Raw genomic sequence first — 21,065 nt, forward strand, 5'->3', positions numbered from 1 at the left:
GTGGGACAGCAGGTAGGGGGGTAGGGGGCAGGGGGGCAGGGGGCAGTAGGGGTAGTGGGAAGGGGGGCAGTGGGGGCAGTGGGACAGCAGGTAGGGGGGTAGGGGGCAGGGGGGCAGGGGGCAGTGGGGGCAGTGGGACAGCAGGTAGGGGGGTAGGGGGCAGGGGGGCAGGGGGCAGTAGGGGTAGTGGGAAGGGGGGCAGTGGGGGCAGTGGGACAGCAGGTAGGGGGGTAGGGGGCAGGGGGCAGTAGGGGTAGTGGGAAGGGGGACAGTGGGGGCAGTGGGACAGCGGGTAGGGGGGTAGGGGGCAGTGGGGCAGGGAGCATGGGGCAGGAGTCAGCCTCTCCAACTCCACACCACCCCACCCCTGCTCTTCTTGGCCTTCAACCTCCTGCCAAATACCAGCACATCCCGAGTCTGCTGTCGTCCCGATAAGAATAGTGCGGTAACCATGAGGAGGCAGCCGGTCACTTTTGGATGACTTTTATGCTTAGAAACAAAAATATTTGGGGTGCCTGTCTGGCTCAGTTAGTAGAGTGTGTCAACTCTTGATCTCAGGGCTGTGAGTTCAAGCCCCACTTTGGGTATAGAGATTACTTAAAAATAAAATCTTAAAAAAAATTTAACAGTCCATTTATTTAAAATTTGCCCTTAAGATTTTTTAAACACTAATTAATTTTTTTTTTTTTTTTAGAGGAAGAGAGAGGGTTCATATGAGCAAGGTGCAGAGGGAGAGAGAGTGTGGAGCCCGACTTGGGGCTTGAACTCTTGAACCATGAGATCGTGACCTGAGCTGAAGAGGGACACTTAACCGACTGAGCCACCCTGGAGACCTGTCCCTAATAAATGATTTTGAGACAACCAACTACTTGTAAAAACATGAAATTAGGGTGCCTGGGTGGCTCAGTCGGTTCTGCGGCTCAGGTCATGATCTCACGGTTCATGAGACCGAGCCCCGCGTCAGGCTCTGTGCTGACAGCTAGGAGCCCAGAGCCTGCTTTGGATTCTGTGTCTCCCTCGCTCTCTGCCCCTCCCTTGCTCATGCTCTGTCTCTGTCTCTCTCTCAAAAATAAACATTAAAAAATTTTTCCAAAAATTATGAACTTCAATCTGTATCTCACACCACCTGCAGTGAGAAGCATCGATCAGAGATCTAAACACAAACGAATGAAGCAATATAGACACCAAAAGAAAACCTAAATGTGAATGATTTCTTTCAGAACGTGGGTATAAAGAACGAATTTCTAACTAGGACTCAAAATCTAAGAGTAACTTGGGGTGCCTGGGTGGCTCAGTCGGCTACGTGTCCGACTTCGGCTCAGGTCATGATCTCGCGGTCCGTGAGTTCGAGCCCCGTGTCGGGCTCTGTGCTGACAGCTCAGAGCCTGGAGCCTGTATCAGATTCTGTGTCTCCCTCTCTCTCTGACCCTCCCCTGTTTGTGCTGTGTCTCTCTCTGTCTCAAAAATAAATAAAAAACGTTAAAAAAATTTTAAAAAAATCTAAGAGTAACTTAAAACAAGTTGATAAATTTTACTCTTAAAAAAGTTTGCAATGCAAAAAAAAACCCCAATGAAAACAAAGTAAAAAATATAGAAAAATATAGAAAAAATGTGGAAAAAATAAACTTGAGAGAGAAATGGGCATATATGAATAGGTCACCAAAAAAGGAGGTAGTGATCTTTAAACGTGTGAAATAATGCTGAAATGACATATAAATTGCAACCTTTTTTCTTTTTTTCCCTAGGTTTATGTCGGTTTCAAATTTCTTACAATAAAAAAGTATGGAGGGGCGCCTGGGTGGCTCAGTCGGTGAAGCATCTGACTCGACTTCGGCTCGGGTCACGATCTCACGATCCGTGGGTTTGAGCCCTGCGTCAGGCTCTGTGCTGACAGCACGGAACCTGCTTGCGATTCTCTCTCTCTCTCTGCCCCTCCCCCACTGGCTCTCTCCCTCTCAAAATAAATAAACTAAACAAACAAAAACTATTAAAAAGAAACATCAAAGGCAAAGTGTTTTAAACTGCCAGTGAGAATCTGAAGATGGTTAACCATGTTGTCCATGCTGAAAAGAAACAAGGAGCTCACAGTGCCCGGTTCTCAGAGGAAAAGAGATCTGACAGAAACATGAAAACAGAGGCGACAGGTGCGCCAGCTAGAAGCCAATGCTTGTGCAAGGTCCACAGCCCACGGAATTGGTTGGGCCCACATGCTTACGGAGTGTGGATGCCCCGAAGCAGCCAGCCTGTTTCTTGCCTTCCGGGAACAACAGAGACTCAGGAGCCTAAGCAAACAAGGTCGGCCCAGACTGGCCCTGCCCTGCCCTGCCCTGCCCGCTGATGGCTGAGAGAGATCCTGGGGCTGCAGGGAGGCCGTCGAGTCATGGCCCTGATGCCAGGAGGCAGAGCAGCAAACAGGAGAGGCAAACACAAGGTGTCAGGGGAGCAGCCAGCAGAGAGATCCCGGGGGTCGGGGAAGGTCCACCAAAGAGGAGTTTGGAGGGTCCGCAGAGGGTAGCGGAGGCCAGGAAGGGAAGCGCTGCAGAAACTGGAAGCCGCGGGAAGGTGCTGGGGAGAGGGAGACGGGCAGGGTCGGTGACCACAGCCCAGGGCACCGCTGTACACCGGGGTCAGGCTGGATGCACATGGGCCGCCTCTGCACGTGGCATGACACTTCCACCAGGAGTAGGAAAGTCCCCACTATCTGTGCATGTCTTGCGACAGCTACTGTCATCACAGGGACAACTAAGGCTCGTGAGATCCTGTGCACTGACCTCTCAGAGAAGTGGCAGGGACATACACGTGTACCATGGGCTCATCCCAGACGTAGACCTTTTTCACGAGAAAATCGGAAGGAGTAGGCTTCTCAGAGAACCTAGGAAGGAAAAGCAAAGCAATAGTGTCCAGTTTTGTTTTGCTTTTTTCCTGTTGAGGACCTCTGTCATGCAACGTTGTGCAAGGACAAGGACGCGGGCTGGGACTCCGCGGGGCCACTGTGTGTGTCCCCCGGCAGCACTGGCTCTCAGTAAGAACTACACGCCCTCCCTCCCTTCACTGCATTAAAAATAAAAACTTCTGGGGCACCTGGCTGGCTCAGTCGGTTAAGCGTCCGACTTTGGCTCAGGTCATGATCTCACGGTTCGTGAGTTCAAGCCCCGCGTTGGACAGCTCAGAGCCTGGAGCCTGCTTCAGACTCTGTGTCTCCCTCTCTCTCTGCCCCTCTCGGACTCACACTCTGTCTCTCTCTCAAAAATAAATAAGTGTTTTTTTTTTTGTTTTTTTTTTTTGTTTTAAAGCAAAGAGCCATGCTTCCCACTCAGTGGGTCAGCTCGTGTGACCAGATGAGGGTCAGCCGACATACACTGAGTCCGTGCTGTATGCGGTGTGGATGTTACCCTGTGGAAGACACACCTAGCTGAGGTGCCCACCTAGGCAGGACAGCAGGACAGACGGAGGAAAGCTTTGTCCGACAGCTGAAGGACGCGGCCCTCGGGGAGGAGAAATGATCCAGCAGAACCCCGGGCCCACCCAGACGGACGTGAGCTCTCAGCGCCGGCGGCATCTGCTGGCTCTGTTCATGCAGGATTCATTCCTAAAAACCCTCCCGGCGGTCATTCACCTGTGTTCCTTTGTGATTTATCCATAGGACGGGCCTCCCGAGGCCTCACCGACTCAACATCGCTGAGAGACAGGATTCGTTTACCAAGTCTCCTCAGATACATCTCTTTGAACGCATTTTTTTTTTTTTTCTTAGAAAAATAAACAGAAAGTAAGAGGATTCTGACCCAGGTCTACACGGTGAGAGAGAAGTGGATTCCTAATGAGGCCACCGGTATTTGGGCGTTTCTTATGCTAATAAGCTGAGCAGGTAGGAATCCAAAATCAGGAAAAACTAGGCAGGAAGCTTATTCTGTGAGCAGGTGACCATGTCACATATGGCACATAATTCTGTTAGACAATGAGCTCAGGACTGCATTAAAAGTGAATTTCACTCCCTGGGGGTGCCTGGGTGGCTCAATCTGTTGAGCATCAGACTCTAGATCTCGGCTCAGGTCATGATCTCCAGGTTCATGAGTTCGAGCCCCAAGCCGGGCTCTTTGCTGACAGTGCAGAGCCTGCTTGGGATTCTCTCTCTCCCCCTCTCTCTGCCCCTTCCCCACACTCTCTCTCTCTCTCAAGATAAATAAACTTCATTAAAAAAAAAATTAAAAGTAAGTTTACTCCGTAGCTTTTTGCAAGGACTTTGTTGCTGGCTGGAAAGAAACCCTGGTGGCCTCCCCACAACACACCTTACCAGCACCATGACCGGGAATGCTCTTGAAACGGGCCTAGAGAATTCTATCCTTATCTGCAGAGACTCCTGGGGGCTTTCGGAACGCCCGGTGAACCGATGAAAATTCACTGTCTCCCGAAGCAACGCAAAGGTCGTCCTGTTTCTCCTCTCACCCTGTCACCACATGGAAAGCGAGGTCAGCAAAATTTGCCTTGGGAAAAGTCAAGGCACATGAGGCCACGCGGCCTACGTGAAGTCGAGGTGGCTTGGGCAAGACCCCCTCACCAGGCCGTCTTCCTCCCCGAACTCCACGACCACAGGCTCCCTCAGCCGCTGCCTGCTGATGGGCCTTCTGCCAGAGCAGGTGAACAGGGACAGGGCGACAAGCGAGCCAATCTGCAGAGACAGGAGCACCTAGGAGCCGGGCGGCAGTACTGGGCACCCGACAGCAGGGGGCGGGGTGGAGAAACGCGGCTCCCTTTACTGGTTAGGAAGGCAGGACTGTGATTACTCTTATTATATTAATAATTTCTAAAGTCTAAAGTAGTTTCGTTTTTCACTTTAACAGCTCACACCAGAAGAACAGCGGCAGATCGTAGACAATCAGGAAGGTACAGAAAGGCGTACAGAAGAGACATGGATAGCTGGCCTGTGGCGCCGTGGCTCAGAGAACCCGTCTGGGGTGCTGCGTCCCGACCCGTCTCTGTGCCCCAGACACATACTGGGCACGCAACGCATGCACCTCACTGTTTGCACAGAATCTTCCAAAGTCACTAAAAGCCCCTGACTCACGTAATTTCAACTGGTGATACATGGATAATAATTCATTTAAATCACCAGTGAGCTGGATCCCTCTGTCGAACATTTAGATACATTTCTATTTAGGTGATCACACATAATGTTGTTTTGAATAAATAAGTAAAACAGCACATCTTGCTTTGAATAGCTCTTTTTCCCCTTCCTCCGTAGGCTCAGTGTAGCAGCAGATCTGGCACGTGAAGCTGCTCGGAGAACATGCACCGTGGATGCCTGCTCGCCATGCCTCCCTAGAAGCGAGTTTCTCTAAAGAACTGTGCTGCTGTGTGTTAAAAAAATCATTTTGATTTCTATTTCCTGTTTGTTAATTTGAATGATTTTTGGGGCACCTGGGTGGCTCAGTCGGTTAAGTGACCGACTTCGGCTCAGGTCATGATCTCACAGCTCATGGGTTCGAGCCCCGTGTCGGGCTCTGTGCTGACAGCTCGGAGCCCAGAGCCTGCTTCAGGCTCTGTGTCTCCCTCTCTCTCTCTGCCCCTCCCCAGCTTGCACTCCATCTCTCTCAAAAATAAATAAATGTAAAAAAAAAAAGAATCATTTTCATATGCTGACTAGCCATTTCTATTTCCCTAAGAAAATAACAACGGGTCGATGTTTTCTCAGATGAGCATTTTTCACCAAGATAAGCTGTACGTCATTCAGTCGTCAGACATTTACCGGGTACCTGAGCCAAGCGGGGGGTGTGGAACACACGGAAGATGCCGACTCTGCCCTCCCAGCTCCCTGCGACGATGGGGTTCTGCAGGTGGTTTCCGGGTGCAGGAGGCGAAGCAGGGGCTCCCAGAATTGCCAAGAGCTGGCCCCACCTTCCCCGACCTCCCCATTCTCACCCCTGCTCTGACTCTTGTCCCCTCTTCTGCCGAACCCCCCAAGAACCCGGCGGCTGCACTTGCTGGTTCAGCCTCGAGGGGCCGGTGAGTTAAGTGTGGAAGACAAGAGGTACAGGCTAGTGGGCCCACGGCAGCCCCATCTCAAGTCTCACGGAGTTACATTCTTCCTCTGATTTGCAGAAACAGGTAAAATGGCCCCTTCGGCAATACTGAGTGGGCCCAGGTCCCAGGATCCCAGGGAGACCTAGTTTTGCTAAAAGCTTCTTCCGAGAAAACTAGAGCCAACCGCACATTGTAAGCGGCCCCGCTCTTGGACCTGAGCGAAACGTGCCACGCTGACCCCTCTCTTATCATCAAAGCATAACCCCTGCACGGCGGAGGTGCTCACTCGAAGGGATGGGTCACCCGCCGTATGGTACCTGGCCGGGAGCTCGTCGCCCTGGATACGGGTTCTTCTTGAAGAGCATGAGCTGGCTAATGTAACACGGGCTTTGCATCCCCGCCACCGCAGGCCTCTGTCCGGCCAGGCCACCAGGTAAATGCACGCGCACAGGGCCCAGGCTCTGCACAGCGCCCTGATGGTCGTGATGAAGAAGCGTGCAGAACTCCATCTGCCCAGCGCTGACACAGAGCTGACGCTCCTTGGCTGCAGAGAGACCTTCCTGGAACAGCAGAGAGTCAAACGCTCACAGCACAAATGAGTACGCAGTCTCGAATCCAGAAGCAGGGGGGAGACAAAGTCATGAAAAGGTAGCTCATCTCAAGGTAGTTTGGACTAGCTGGTGATACGGGGATATAAACACCAAATACCAATAACACACAACCTGTTTTCTTTGGTTTCGGGCCCTGTGCCTGGAACATTTCATTCACTTTGCGACAACCGCTATCCTTCTATTCGTTTTGCGACAACCGCTATCCTTCCGGTTTCTCAGCCCATCCAGAAGGAGCCTCAATACTGCATGGTCTTGCTGTGTAGACGGGAGTGCGTGCCTTGGGGTTTAGTGCAGGGTGGGTGTGAGGTGAGCAGCTCGTGTTTCTAAATGCATAATTGCTAATCAGTTGCTATGAGGGGAGCATCTGTGTATTTCTGATTTCCCAAGTATCGGTTAAACCAGTAGGTCTGGACAGGAGGGAGGTAGTTATGTATCAGGGCTGCTTTTCACATTAACGCACATTAGAAATCATTTGTATTACTTCACTCTGTTCCTCAAGAAGCAGAAAGTGTGCTGAGAAATGCCGTCTCTAAGTCAGGCACCGCTCCAGACACCCCAAAAGGGACTCTACCACAACACGGGAGGATGGAACGGAAGCAAAGTGTCATCGTGAACGTTACAGCGTTCGCATGAAACACTTGAAATTCAAAGCAAAAATCTCCAAAGGCGCCCACGACCACCCAGAACAAGCCACACGGAACTTCAGGAACCAGTTATGGTCTCGGTGTCTAGAAGCAGCCACAAGAGGGGATGGCTGTTACCAACGAAGATGAAGTCTGACTTACCAACAAGAGGGCCGAGATGACCTTAATGCCCTCTTCTTGGAGGAAGCCCACGTTCCTCGGGGTCTCCTGGTCGGACACTTCCCAGATGGCAGACACCAGCAGTATAAGCTCCAGCATCGTGCCCTCGGCCACCGCGGGCCTCCCCGAGAGCAGGCTCTGAGCCAGGAGCGCCTGGGTGGACTTCAGGACGAGAGCTGCACTCGTAAAGCTTACCTGCGGGAGAAGCGAAGGCGTAACCAGTCTCCCTGCACCTGTCTCCTCCATCACTCCTGGAAACAGCAAATGCAGCACCACAGCTCCAGATGGCGGGGTTCGAGCCCGGGTTCTGCCTAGTGGAAGACTGGCCAAATTTCAGAGGTGCCAATTTCCTCTCTGGTCTTCGGTTTCCTGAGCCATGAAACGACCAGAGAAAATAAGGGTCTCTAATAACCGTTACGCAAAGACGCTGCTGGGTCTGAACTCAGCGACCCTCTTATGGTTCCCCAAGCATCAACGTCTTGCCCTGCAGTGTCCTTTCCCTACGTCTGCTGGCAAAATCCTACTTTACTCTCTTTTTTCCTAAACTCCTAATAGGGACCATTTTCAAACATACACGAAAACAGAATAACCCAGCTGTGATTATTACTCATCGACAAGAGATTTTCTCCCTCTCCTTTGGTTTCTAAGAAGATATTTAAAAACAAATTGCATGGTTTCTACTGTTTCCATGCACGAACACGTCAGTGTGTACGGCTGACATGAGAACTCTTTCTGAAGACGTGCCCACGACGCCATTACTGCGCCGGACAGGATTAATCATGATTCTTTCCCATGTATCTTTTAAAACCAACGTCAAGTGCCCACCAGGCAAAGTACTCTGCATCACTGCCCGTGTTTCTGGAGCTCCCTGTCACCCTCCTCCTTACAGGACCTGGCATATTTACCGAAGCGTGTCTGTTCCCGCGTTTAGGGCCCGTCATGGGTGCCCCAAAGACAGCACTGAATGTGTCCCTCCTTTGTGCCCTGGCAGCTCCTGGCAATTGCCAAGTAAATGGGTATCGATGAAACGAAATTAAGATTCTACTTTCTGACAGCCATGCTTGTTTAGCCAGAACGTGGCTTGGAAACACTTCCTGACATCAAACTCTTTCATCAGCAATGAGATGAAACTTGCCTGGAAACACACTGAAACTGCTATTACAGGCACCACACACAAAGTAACTTCTCAGAATTGAAGTAATAAGTTCTTACTTCAAGTAAAACAAATGCCTTTAAAGAACAGATTATGCCCACTTTTCACACTGGTCATTTTTTTAGCTTATTTTATTTTGAGAGAGAGAGGGAAAAAGAGCAGGGGAGGGACAGACAGAGAGGGAGGGAGAGAATGAGCAGGGGAGGGGCAGAGAGAGAGAGAATCCCAAGCTGGCTCTGCACTGTCACCACAGGGCCCGACGCGGGACTCGAACTCACGAACTGTGAGATCATGACCTGAGATGCAACCAAGAGTCAGATGCTTAACCGACTGAGCCCCCAGATGCCCCAACACTGGCTACTTTTTAATCAAAACTATTGGAAATGGTTTCTGCAAATGACAACCCTGCTAAGGTCTGCCCACACTGAGGCCAGGACCGTGGCAGACCCCAGGGTGCGCAGACAGGGGAGCGGGACCTATGCAGATGTCTTCGGCTTCCACCAAGTCACCCCCCTGGCCCGGGGGAGTAATTCCATTCCCAGGTGTCCAGAGCCCAGGAGCAGCCCTGTGACGGGTCCTCTCAGGGGGATGTGATGGGGTGCGGGATGGCACTTACGGACAACATCCTTGATGAGTGGTGCCCCTTCTCTCTGCCTCTCTCCAGCCTGGGAAGCGTCGGGGGCACGGGCTGACAGGACCCAGGGTGCGCGCGTCACCCTGGGAAGCCCACCCGCTGACACCTGTGCATGCGCGCATGACGGGGACAGGCTGCTGACATGCCGGGATGGTCCGCTACTTGTCCCAACCCGGTGTGAGAGCCTAGCAGGCTAAGTCGCCTGGAGGTCAAAGACAGGCGTGCAGAAAGTGATCACCAGTCAGAGGTGCTAAAGCGCCCTAATGCGGTCACTTACAGACTTGTCCAGAACGAGTGAGCTCTGCCTGCGGGGCCCTGGAGAGCCCACCGAGAACGCACCACCTGAACCTAGCTTTGGGGGAGAAAACGGTATCTTCCCCGGGAAGAGGGACAGGAATGTTCCAGGCTGAGGGAGAACATACAGGTTCAGGGGTGCAAGGAATATTTGGTGACAGGAACATGGCGGGTGGCCATGGAAGGTGCGAGAGGAAGGGCAGAGGACGCTGAGCAAGTGAAGCCCAGGTGTGAGATGCGGGAGAACGGACTCTGTCCTCAAGGTTCTGGGAAGCCACCAATGCCTTAAAGGCAGAGAGCATCACTGACTAAAGTGTCTTCTCTGAGGTCTGCTCTGGACAGTTGTGGGGATGTGTCCCTGCTGGGGGCCAGCCTTCCTCCCCAGGTCACTGACAGGGAGCAATTCAAGGTGATGCGGACGTGGATTGGGCAGGAGGGAGAGAACAAGGTGACAGTCATCCAAGTCCTCACTCAGTCCCTCGTTCCTGCCACACCTGTGTCATGGGCTGGGCTGGTGTCACAGCCCTGGTTATATGGGTGCAGAGGAGTGAAAGGAGCTTGTGTTCATGAGGGAATGTTCTGGAGGCAGTGGGCACAGTTGGAGAAGCAGGAGCACAGTAGGGGAGATAGGGAGCACATCGGCAGAGGTAGGGAGCACAAATGGAGGGGCAGGAGCACAGCTAGAGGGGCAGGGAGCACACTTGGAGGGGCAGGAGCACAACTGGAGGCACAGGGAGCACAGCTGGAGGGGCAGGAGCACACCCGGAGGGGCAGGGAGCACACCTGGAGGGGCAGGGAGCACAGATGTAGGGCAGAGAGCACAACAGGAGAAGCAAGGAGAACATTTGGAAGGACAGGAGCACAACTGGAGGCGCAGGGAGCACTGCTGGAGGCTCAGGGAGCACAGCTGGAGTGGCAGGGAGCACAGCTGGAGGGGCAGGGAGCAGTCGGAGGGGCAGGGAGCAGTTGGAGGGGCAGGGAGCCGGCTGGAGGGGCAAGGAGCAGTTGGAGGGGCAGGAGAACAGCGGGAGAGGCAGGGAGCACAGCTGGGAGCACAGATAGAGGGGCAGGAGCACAGCTGGAGGGGCAGGAACACAGCTGGAGGAGCAGGGAGCATAGCTGGAGGGGCAGGGAGCAGTTGGAGGGGCAGGGAGCAGTTGGAGGGCAGGAGCACAGTGGGAGAGGCAGGGAGCACAGTGGGAGAGGCAGGGAGCACAGCTGGAGAGGCAGGGAGCAAAGCTGAAGGGGCAGGAGCACAGTTGGAGGGGCAGGAGCACAGTCGGAGGGGCAGGAGCACAGTTGGAGGGACAGGAAGCAGTTGCAAGGGCAGGAGCACACCTGGAGGCACAGGGAGCATAGCTGGTGGGGCAGGGAGCAGTTGGAGGGGCAGGGAGCACAGCTGGAGGGGCGGGAGCACAGCTGGAGATGCAGGGAGCATAGCTGGAGGGGCAGGGAGCACAGCTGGTGGTGCAGGGAGCACAGCTGGAGGTGCAGGGAGCACAGTTGGAGGGGCAGGGAGCACAGCTGGAGGGGCAAGGATTGGAGATGCAGGGAGCACAGATGGAGGGGCAGGGAGCAGAGTCAGGGGTTACACAGAGGAGTTCCTGGGCAGGACAGGGGTGGAGACCATCAGTTCAGCAACATCACTGGCCTTTAATTGAAAAGGCCGTGATGAGATCCTTGTGCACCTGCCAGGCAACGGAGAAGGGAGGGGCCCACAGTGGTCACAGGCAAAGAGGCTATGTGCCCAGAGGGGTCCCTCGAGGGGCAGACCAGGCAGCACGGGAGTCTGCAGGTACTGGGTCAGGAGCAGGCTCTGTGGTGAGGTGGGGCAGGCAGCCAGATCCCGACAGCTTACCTGTGTGTGAGTCACGGCGGGCCGAGCCCGCCTTCTGCAGGTTCTGCTCTGAAGAGGGGCCACCACCTGCAACCACACAGGGGCCCGCACGACGCCAGGGGGCAGCAGTCACACTGCTACAAGGGAGCGATGAGGCGGCCCGGATGGGATCGAGCACAAGTAGGGGGTGAGCCCTTCTGGCTGTGGGGCATCCCTGCCAGGGCAAGGGGGGGGCCCTGGAAGACAGGCTGGGCTGCAGCTTGGTCTGAGGGCTGGTGTAGACGACCTCGGTGGGGTCTCCTCTCCCCTCCCAGTGAGCAGGCAGTGAGAACATCGGGGAATGGGGGCAGTGGGGCCAGAGATGCGAGGAGAAAGAAGGCACGGACTGGAGAACCCAGCACCCAGATTACTAGCAGAGAACGACCCCCTTAACCAGAAGTATGTGTAGTATGGACGACACCGTCGTAATGCATCTCTACTTTGGGTCTTCAAACTTCTGTATTAGGGAGACCTTACTGCCCCAAGCTCTGGGATGCGCCGTGCTATTCAGGTGAATTTGCGAGAGAAGTCCCGTTTCTAATTCAAGGGTCAAACCCTATACTGTATGTTCTTCAAGAACGGACAGAGATCCTCCCAGTTAGGCACAAAAGCAGGAAAATACACTTGGCAAGAAACAGCACTCACCTTGTGAGGGAAGCGCAGGAGGTCCCTGAACAGGAGAACAGAATCAAGCATTTCCTCCTGACCCGGAGAAACAAGCAAGCACAAGAAGGAGGCAAAAGGGAAGGTTACTTATGCTTATTTAAAGTCAAACAGTTCACCGTGTGCTCCTTCCTGCAGCTGGAGCGGATTCCGGGGCTCTGAGGAGAGGGACCGTGGAGGGACCCAGGGTCCCCTTGACCTGAGTTTCCCAGGGGGAGCAGGGTGTCTGCCTCCCCCAGCCCACCTGGAGTGTGACCGGAGGGGAAGGAGAGGGAGGGCAGAGCTCAGGGAAACTTGGGACAAGGGGGAGAGAGTCCTGGAGGAAGGAACAGCACCAGTTCAGGAAGGATCAACACTACAATGACACATGTTCTAAGATGCAGCGTTCTCTAGTGGCAATCAGGGACAGCAGGTGCAGACGGGCAGTGACCAAGGGCAGTGACATTTGAACACACGCCCATTTCCTTAGAAGCTGCACATAATCATACACGTAACTCCGGCACGTCACTGACAAGACACAGTCAGATGGGTCACTTCACAGTGACCTGCAGTGGTAACCACCTTGCACGGCCTCTCTTGTGAACCGACAGCATTTGTTTGTGGAAGAATGAGCACACGTGACAGAGGCCACAGCCTCGCGCCCAAGCCACGCCCTCCTGGTCCTCTTTCTTGACTGCTTTAGTAAGGCCGCTTGCTGGTGAGTCAGGCCCGGCTACCCGATGCCCATGCACAGGTACCGAGCGTGCCCTGCCCCTGATGGTACCTGATCTGTGGAAGGCAGTCTGCATGCGGAAGAAATCAGCGCATCCTGTATTCGTGACCACTGGCCGCACGGGGGACTTCTGTCCTCCGCAGGCCAGCGACTCAGGATCCTGGCGATCATGGTGATGTAGTTCCTGATTTCTGCGTAACTGCCCATCAGCTGGAGGGTGGACAGGTGCTTCAGGCTGGAATTATATCTGAAGGAAATTGGGGAGTTATCAGGATTGCTCCGACATGCTGGGAACCTCTTCGGCCTGCCTACCGAGACAGGGGTACTTGTGATAGAAATCTTCTTGGGCGGGTGAGGAGGTCGGGGCAGACAGAGAATGGCTCAGAGGAGAGATGGTCTGTGCAAGAGAACTAAAGAGACCCAGTGAGGCAGCACATCAGAATTGCACAAAACCCTTGATCTCCGGCAAACAGAACGACAGAGACGCATCGTGGCAAACGAGGGGGTACGGTGCGGGGCTGGACGCAGACGGCAGTGTGGCTACAGCAGGCTGAAGGTCTGCACACATCCTCACAGTGGAGCTGGAAGACAGCACCCACAATCACAGCGCCGTGCACACTCCGACCGGACGGTATGTCCTTATGCCGGACTTCGCACCATGGCTAAGAGGGGTCTGTGCCCGGGGTGCAAGAGTAACTCGAGTATGGAAATCAGTCAAGGTAATATACCATGGTAACAGATGGATGGACAAAACCCACTTAATCCTCTCGATGGATCTAGCAAAACACAGACAAAATCCAACACCCTGTCGTGAAAAAAAAAAAATACTCCAAAGCTAGGAATACAAAGGAACTTCTTGGACCTGAAAAAAACACAACTCCAGGGAACCTACAGCTAAGGTCATGCTAAATGTTCGGGAATGTTTCCCCGCCACGATCGGAAGCAAGACCGGGATTTCCACACTTGTCACTTCTACTCATCACTGAACTGGAAGAGTCTAGCCAATGCAGTTAAGCCAGAAGTAAGAAATTATCCAGATTGGAAAGGAGGAAAACTCTATTTGCAGATAGCATGCTCTTCTATGTGGAAAACCCAAAGAATGCGTTCAAAAACTGTTAGAACAGACATGCGAGTTTAGCAAGGCTGTGGGACACAATTGTATCTCTATACACCAGCAATTAAAATCCAAAATAAGAGAACAAGAAAACAACTTGATTTACAATAGCATGAAAAAGAATGAAATTCTTGTAACTAAATTTGACAAAAATATTCAATACCTATACACTGGGAACTATACAATGTTGCTGAAAGAAATGAAAATCTAAGTAAAGGGAAAACTCTGCTCATACATCAGAAGACTTCATATTCTCAAAACGATGATATTCAAAATGACTCAATGCAATCCCTATAAAAATTCCAGGTGGCTTTTTGCAGAGATTAACAATAACCAGGAGATCCAGGATAACCAAAAAAAATGTGGAAAAAGAACAAAGTTAGTGGATTCATGCTTCCTGATTTCAAAATTCACTGCAAAGCTACAGTGGTTAAGACAGTGTGGCAGTGCCATGAAATCAGACATAGAGATGAACAGAGCATTAATTGAGACTCCATAGCATTTACAGTCAATTGATTTTTGACAAAAGGACTAAGACAATTTAATGAGTAAGACTGACCTTTTCGACACACAGCACTAGAAGGACTAGACATCCCTGTGTGCAAAAGTGAACCTGGAGCCTTACCTCACACCACATACACAAGTTAGCTCAAAGAGGATCAGAGAGCTCAGGGTAAGAGAGAAAACTAGAAATCTCCTGGAAGAAAAACACTGGAGTAAATCCTACAGATATACCAAAGGCACAAGTGATAAAAGAGAAAAATTAGGATGTTGAACTTCATCAAAATTAAACACTTTTATATATTTTTTTAAAGGTTTGTTTATATAGTTTAAGGGGGGAGGGGCAGAGAGAGAGAGAGAGAGAGAGAGACAGGGAATCCTAAGCAGGCTCCGTGCTGTCAGTGCAGAGCCCGACGCTGGGCTTGATCTCACGAATCGTGAGATCATGACCTGAGCTGGAATCAAGAGTCCGATGCTAAACCCACTGAGCCCCCCAAGCGCCCCGGGACTGTGTTCTGTATATGGCTGAACGAGTGGCACACAGATGATGTCTCAGTACGATGATTTCTTTTGCTCATCCTGACAAGATAGGACCCCAGGAGCCATCGTTTACTCCACCCGTGGCTGAGCGGGGGAGACCCGGCCCCGAGGAAACGCAGGCACGTGCCGGGGTCTCTGTGCCGCTTACTCACATGTCCTCGTCCAGGCAGAGACCCCCGTGGAGACGGGGCAGCACAGTCACCGCCACGGCACACGGCTGTGCCTGGGAGCCCGAGCCATCTGTGATCTCGGTGGACAGCATGACTGGAAGGGAACGTAACAGAGGATACCAACACCTCAGGACCCAGACTGTCTACTGCCAGCCATCACCAGAACAGTAATGACACCGTGCATCACAACAGAGTGAGGCGTGAGCGCTGAGTGTGGCTGCCCCATCCTAGGGGCGAGGTCTGGCGTTCCAATGTAAAATGCCCCACAGCAGTATGGGACACTGAGCACCAGAGAGCTGGGGACACGGGTGCAGTCACGAGAGGCAGCAGAAGCAACAGCCACAGGCCACAGGAGCCAGGAGGTGGTTTGCTCACTCCCACTTCCTCGGCACTCACTCGTCTGACCTGCAGGCCCTGGGAGCTGGCAGCTCAAGGCCACTAGCAAACGGGACCGGTCCCACCTGGGAGCACTGGGCCTGGGAGCACTGGGCCAGGGGGAAGATGGAGCTGTGGGAAGCCCAGAGGACAAAAGCCACAGTCCGCAACGGAGGATTAGGCGTTGGGGTAACATTTTAAGCCGCTCCTAAATCACGTACAGAGACACGGCAAGTCTGGAGAAAGGCAAAGGAAGTCTGCGTGAAGTCATGGGAGCGTGGTCAGAAATGCCTTTTCTGGGCCGTCAGAAACTCCGTCCTGTGGTGCAGGCCTAGGGTCTGGGGTGTGGATGACACTCACCATGAAAGCCACGGGGCCAGCCACAGGAGTCACGCAAAAGAGCAGAACAGAGGCATGTCATGGGTTTTCATAAAAGCATCTCAACCCAAAACACAGGGCCCAGGATTTGGGACTTAATTTTGAGTGTTGTGGTCCCTGGGCCCTGGCCACCCCATCACCCCTACAAGCGAATTCTGGACTCCCCCCTGTCCTAGGACTCTGAGCCCGTGGATACGGGGAGGCCCCATGTCAGCTGCGAGAGAGCCGGTTTAACAAGAACTGCAGGGACCCCACTGCAGGTGACGTGGCTCTCCCGCTGAAGCAGGGGACTCAGGCAAGGCAGCGGGAGCCGGCAGAGTTCAGGTGGACCCCACCCCGACCCCTGCGGCTGTGGAACCTTCAGTCCAGAGATGGAATGGGCTGGGATTAAGGGTCTGCTGCACTGTATTCAGTCTGCCTGCGTTCCCCCTCGTAGGAATCTTCAAGTCAGGTCCTCGAAGGAACAGATCATCCCTGTGTCGACAACTGTAACTCCTGTGGGGTCTTTGGAATGACCTGGGGATGTCACTCACCCTGACATTGCTCAGTGACGGTGGCCTGAAATATGGGTCTACAAATTCATCCCACATGGGGGCACCTGGGGGGCTCAGTCGGTTGAGCGTCGGACTTCAGCTCAGGTCATGATCTCGCAGTTCGTGGGTTTGAGTCCTGTGTCAGTCTCTGTGCTGACAGCTCAGAGCCTGGAGCCTGCTTCGGATCCTGTGTGTCCGTCTCTCTCTGCCCCTCCCCTGCTCATGCTCTCTCTTTCAAAAATAAATAAACATTAAAAAAGCAAAACAAAAATCCATCCAACACGGAGCTGAGGCCCTGCCCTGACGTCCTAGGTGGGCATGTGCACAGCCTTATGGTCTGCACACCCCTGCGGACGGGGTCCCACATGGCCCTGTGGGCAGGAGTCTGGAGAGAGGCACTGCCCAGTCTGAATCAAAGCATAGGGCTTCGTGCCCAACACCAGGAAGCAGGGGAGCCTGTGGGGCGAGCATCCATTTGGAGGAAACTTTCCAGGAGACAGAAGGTGCGTGTGGTTTCATTCTGGAAGGAGTGAGGCAGGCCCTGAAACCACCTGCAGCCATCACCGTGCTCATCAGGACACACGGCAGATGTGCCCATCTGAGCGGATAGGTGTCCAGCTCAGAAGGCCTTTGCTCAGTGTCACCCACCCACAGCCAGGAGAAGGTGCACATGTGTCTAACTGGGGGTCAGGGAGGCTTTCCTGAAGTAGACACCTTTCTGGCTGGGGTTCGGGGAGAGAGGAGGTTTAAGCAAACCAGGTGGATGAACCAGTTGCAGACGTCAGGCTGAAATACTCTCAGGTGGCCAGGTCAAAGAAACTTCTGGATGAGTGACTCTCAAACTTGCCTGCATGTCAGAATCATCCAGAAGGCTAAAAAATACCCTGTCAGCCCCCGAGATTGACGTAACGGGCACGGTCCCGCAGATGGGGCCGCTTTCCTCAGTGGTGGGGTATCTAAAACGCACAGCGGAGGGAGGCCACTGCGGCCGGCTGAGAATGGGGCAGCCCGCCGGCACAGGGGTCGGGGAAGCTGCCAGCACCGTGGAGCTCTTTTTGCTCTGGGAACAACACATACTCAACTCTACATTCTCTTACCCCTGTGTTTTCTTCGCGGCGGGAGCCCCCCGATTGGGTTCTGTCTACAACCAACGCAGGATTCACCAGAGACCACATGTTTTGTCAGTAAACAAGGGACAGCTTGGTCTCAAACGTTTAATCCATACTCACAAGATGTTCCCTGGCACTTCAGCATTTACACTATATCTCTGCTGTAATTTTAAAAGAAATTTATTTATAGTTTCGCTAATGTCTCTACACTAGAAAGTAGGTAATCCACCTCATCTAAAAAGCATGACACTTTTCCAGATGAATAAATAAGAACTTATTTTCTAAATTAAAAAAAAAAACTTTTAACATTTATATATTTTTGAGACAGAGACAGAGACAGAGCACGAGCAGGGGAGGAGCAGAGAGAGAGGGAGACACAGAATCCGAAGCAGGCTCCAGGCTCCGAGCTGTCAGCACAGAGCCCAACACAGGGCTCAAACCCATGAAACTTGATATCATGACCTGAGCTGAAGTTGGGCGCTCAACCGACTGAGCCACCCAGGTGCCCCGAGAACTTATTTTCTAGATGCATAGTTTTAACATTTTGTAGTTTGGGGAAACCAGGGGGAAGGTTTAGGACCGTAAGCAAACACAGCCAGCAACCCACACCCACGGCCTGACTGACTTACCTTTATAGTCATCCAAGGGCTCGCCTGCGGGCAGCGCAAAGTAGTACTGGGTGTCTGTCCCGCGGTACAAAGTGTGTCTGGACCCGTTTCCTATCCGGTAACTGAATTTGTAATGGAAGTCCTAGGATCCGTTCCACGGAGAACAAAAAACAGTGTATAGGTGAACAAAGTGAATCACGTCCCCAGGAAGTACACACCCCTGCCTCCTTCACTCCACCCGAGGGCACTGTTTATACACAGGCTGGGGGCAGATACTAAGTTTGTGTCCCCCCGAATGCACACACATGCACACACGTATGGGGTCCAGAGCTGAGAGGACCCCACACACTGGCTGTGCCTGTCACTCAGGGTCGTGTGCTCTCCTGGCCTGGGGTCTCCCAAAAGTCACAGAGGCACATGTGGTCTGGGCCTCCTCGGGCTGAAGGGGACACAGCAGACAGGAGATGGGGGGGGGGGGGGCTCGGGCAACTTGTTCTTGGTGTCAGAACAGGGCATTTGGACAAACAGAGAGAGAGAGAGAGAGAGAGAGAGGCAAAGCAAGAAACAGACTCTTAACTACAGAGAATACACTCATGGTCACCAGAGGAGAGTGGGGGAAGGACGAGGGTTAAGGATGCATTTGTGATGAGCACTGAGTGTTGTATAGAGATGTTGAATCAGGGGCACCTGGGTGGTTCAGTCGGTTAAGCATCTAACTCTTGATTTCGGCTCAGGTCGTGATCTCACGGTTCATGGGTTGGAGCCCTGCATCGGGCTCTGTGCTGACAGTGCAGAGCCTGCTTGGGATTCTCTCTCCCTCTCTTTCTGCCCCTCCTCCACTTATTCTCTCTCTCTCCCAAAATAAATAAACTTAAAAAAAAATGTTGAATCAATATATGGTACACCTGAAACTAACTCTGCATGTTGACCATACTGGAACTGATATAAAAACTTAACTAAAAAAAACAACCCAGGACATTTGCCTGGGCCCCAAGGGAGGCCAGGATCCGACCCTCCAGGGACACAGGCGGTGGGTTCTGAGGGAAGGGGCAGGGTGGGGGAAGGAACGGGTGGTGTCTCCCTGAGCGGGTGGAGGGCACAGCCACGGCACTCCTGCCCCCAGACCCCAGGGTTAACGTCCCACAGCATCTCCCTGGAGAGCCGCCTCTGCCTCTGGGACACACTCGGGGCAGCCGCGCGTACCGGTCTCCCTGACATGCAGAAGATGCTGAAGACGGTGTGTGCCTCGAGGCCACGATGTGGCTGCACTTGACAGGTCACGGCCCACGGAGCTGGCCTGAGCGTCACGTAAAGCTGAGCTCGCCCCAGGAAGCCGTGCTTGGAGGCTGTGGAGGAGAGCGTGACAGAGAACTACAGTTGCACGAACGCACGGTCCCAGTGGGACACTGTGTGGCTGCCACCGTGCGATCCCCAGACAGTGGCATCGGCGTCGCCTGGGAACTTGCTAGAGATTCGGATTGGGTCAGAGCCCGAGTGGGGGGACCCAGTGGCGGGTGATTGCGACGTGTGCGGGAGGGGGGGGACCCTGCATGCGGCACCTGTCATGTGACACGTCCACAGGCACTCAATGTGCAGGCAGCCACACCCAGGCCCGGGGGTTGGGAGGCACACGCAGATCATGCAGATGGAAATCAAAGTCTTGAGCACAGACACTAAATGACACAGGGCTCCCCCTCACCGCAGACTTGCCACCCCCCCCCCAACCTGGGTCCTCTCAAAGTCTCATCCACAAACAGTTACGTGTGGCTCACTTGAATTTAGCACCAATGCCATTTTTTATGGCTTCTGTCAACTGCATTCATATGTAAATACAGAGTTCAAACTCCCCAGGGAAACACACATAGTCCAATATGCACAAGCATGGTTCCCCAAGCATCAAACATTTTATTTCCCATTTGCTACCATGACTGATGATTAGTCATTAATCGTTCCATGTTTGTTCCCATGACGCGATTTTGTTTTGTTTTTCCACTTCTGATGTCTTTTTCTTGAGGTGCAACATCTAAGAATGAGATGTATAAACCATCATCCTAACAGCAGGTGCTGCACTGGAGATAACCTCGTTTACCATCCCGCTCCAGGGTCATGTGGACCATGGAAGTCAGCTGGGGGCCACGGCCCGGCCTGGTGTGGGCGGGAGCCCAGGGGCCAGCGTGGCTGCCGGGGCGGCACAGCGAGGTGAGCCGGGACGAGCTGGGCCTCTTGCACAGAGGCCGAGTCTCTTCCCCCCAGAAGGAGTGTGACCCACCTGTGAAAATGGCCCTAAGGCTCGTCATTTGGACAAATGTCAGCAGCAAAGGGAGGAAGGGCTAGCCAATGGTTGGCTCTGTGGTATTTGGGAAAACACAGGGAAATGCTTCTCTTGTACCAAACACAGGCACCTGGGGTTTAGTCTCTGAACACCCATGGAAGGGGCAGGATGACCTTTGCAACGATGTCAACAGAGACAGGGGGAACAAGAATGAAGCCCAGGGACCCTGCCGGCCCTACCAAGGGGTCTCACAGGGAAGTCAGCCTCGTGCTACACGCCCAGGAGAAAGGAAGCCAATGCAGAATACAACACTGGAAACGCACCAGGGTGTCCACGAGCCCAAAAGTGTGGGTACCGACCCAAACCCATCCCTATGTGTAAACCGTCAGAACCTCTGTGCTTCTTCTATGGAACTAAAGACCTCTAGGGGGCGCCTGGGAGGCTCAGTCGGTTGAGCGTCGGACTCTTGATCTCCGCTCAGGTTGGGATCTCACAGGTCGTGAATTTACAGCTTATGAGTTCGAGCCCCACATTGGGCTCTATGCTGACAATGCTGGCCCTGCTTGGGATCCTCTCTCCCCCTCTCCCTCTGCTCCTCCCCCATTTGCACGTGCTCTCTCTCTCAAAATAAATAAATTTCAAAAAAACCCCACAACAACTCTCTAGAAATGGGGCAGAATGTCCAAAAATGACCCCAAAGT

General features: G+C 53.1%; 1 protein-coding gene across 1 annotated transcript in view; it reads right to left on the minus strand.

Moving 5' to 3' along the window:
* PKD1L1 (polycystin 1 like 1, transient receptor potential channel interacting) overlaps positions 1 to 21,065 on the minus strand; it is a 116,219-nt gene that overhangs the window by 40,303 nt on the left and 54,851 nt on the right. The window contains 10 exon segments of the mRNA XM_040455029.1: positions 2,772 to 2,872; positions 4,287 to 4,444; positions 4,556 to 4,666; positions 6,336 to 6,578; positions 7,415 to 7,627; positions 12,035 to 12,091; positions 12,816 to 13,011; positions 15,072 to 15,183; positions 18,114 to 18,234; positions 19,296 to 19,438. Of these exon segments, the coding sequence (XP_040310963.1) occupies positions 2,772 to 2,872; positions 4,287 to 4,444; positions 4,556 to 4,666; positions 6,336 to 6,578; positions 7,415 to 7,627; positions 12,035 to 12,091; positions 12,816 to 13,011; positions 15,072 to 15,183; positions 18,114 to 18,234; positions 19,296 to 19,438 (1,455 nt within the window).

Source organism: Herpailurus yagouaroundi, unplaced genomic scaffold (genome assembly GCF_014898765.1).
Source record: "Herpailurus yagouaroundi ecotype Mexico unplaced genomic scaffold, PumYag 214, whole genome shotgun sequence".
Lineage (NCBI taxonomy): Eukaryota > Metazoa > Chordata > Mammalia > Carnivora > Felidae > Herpailurus > Herpailurus yagouaroundi.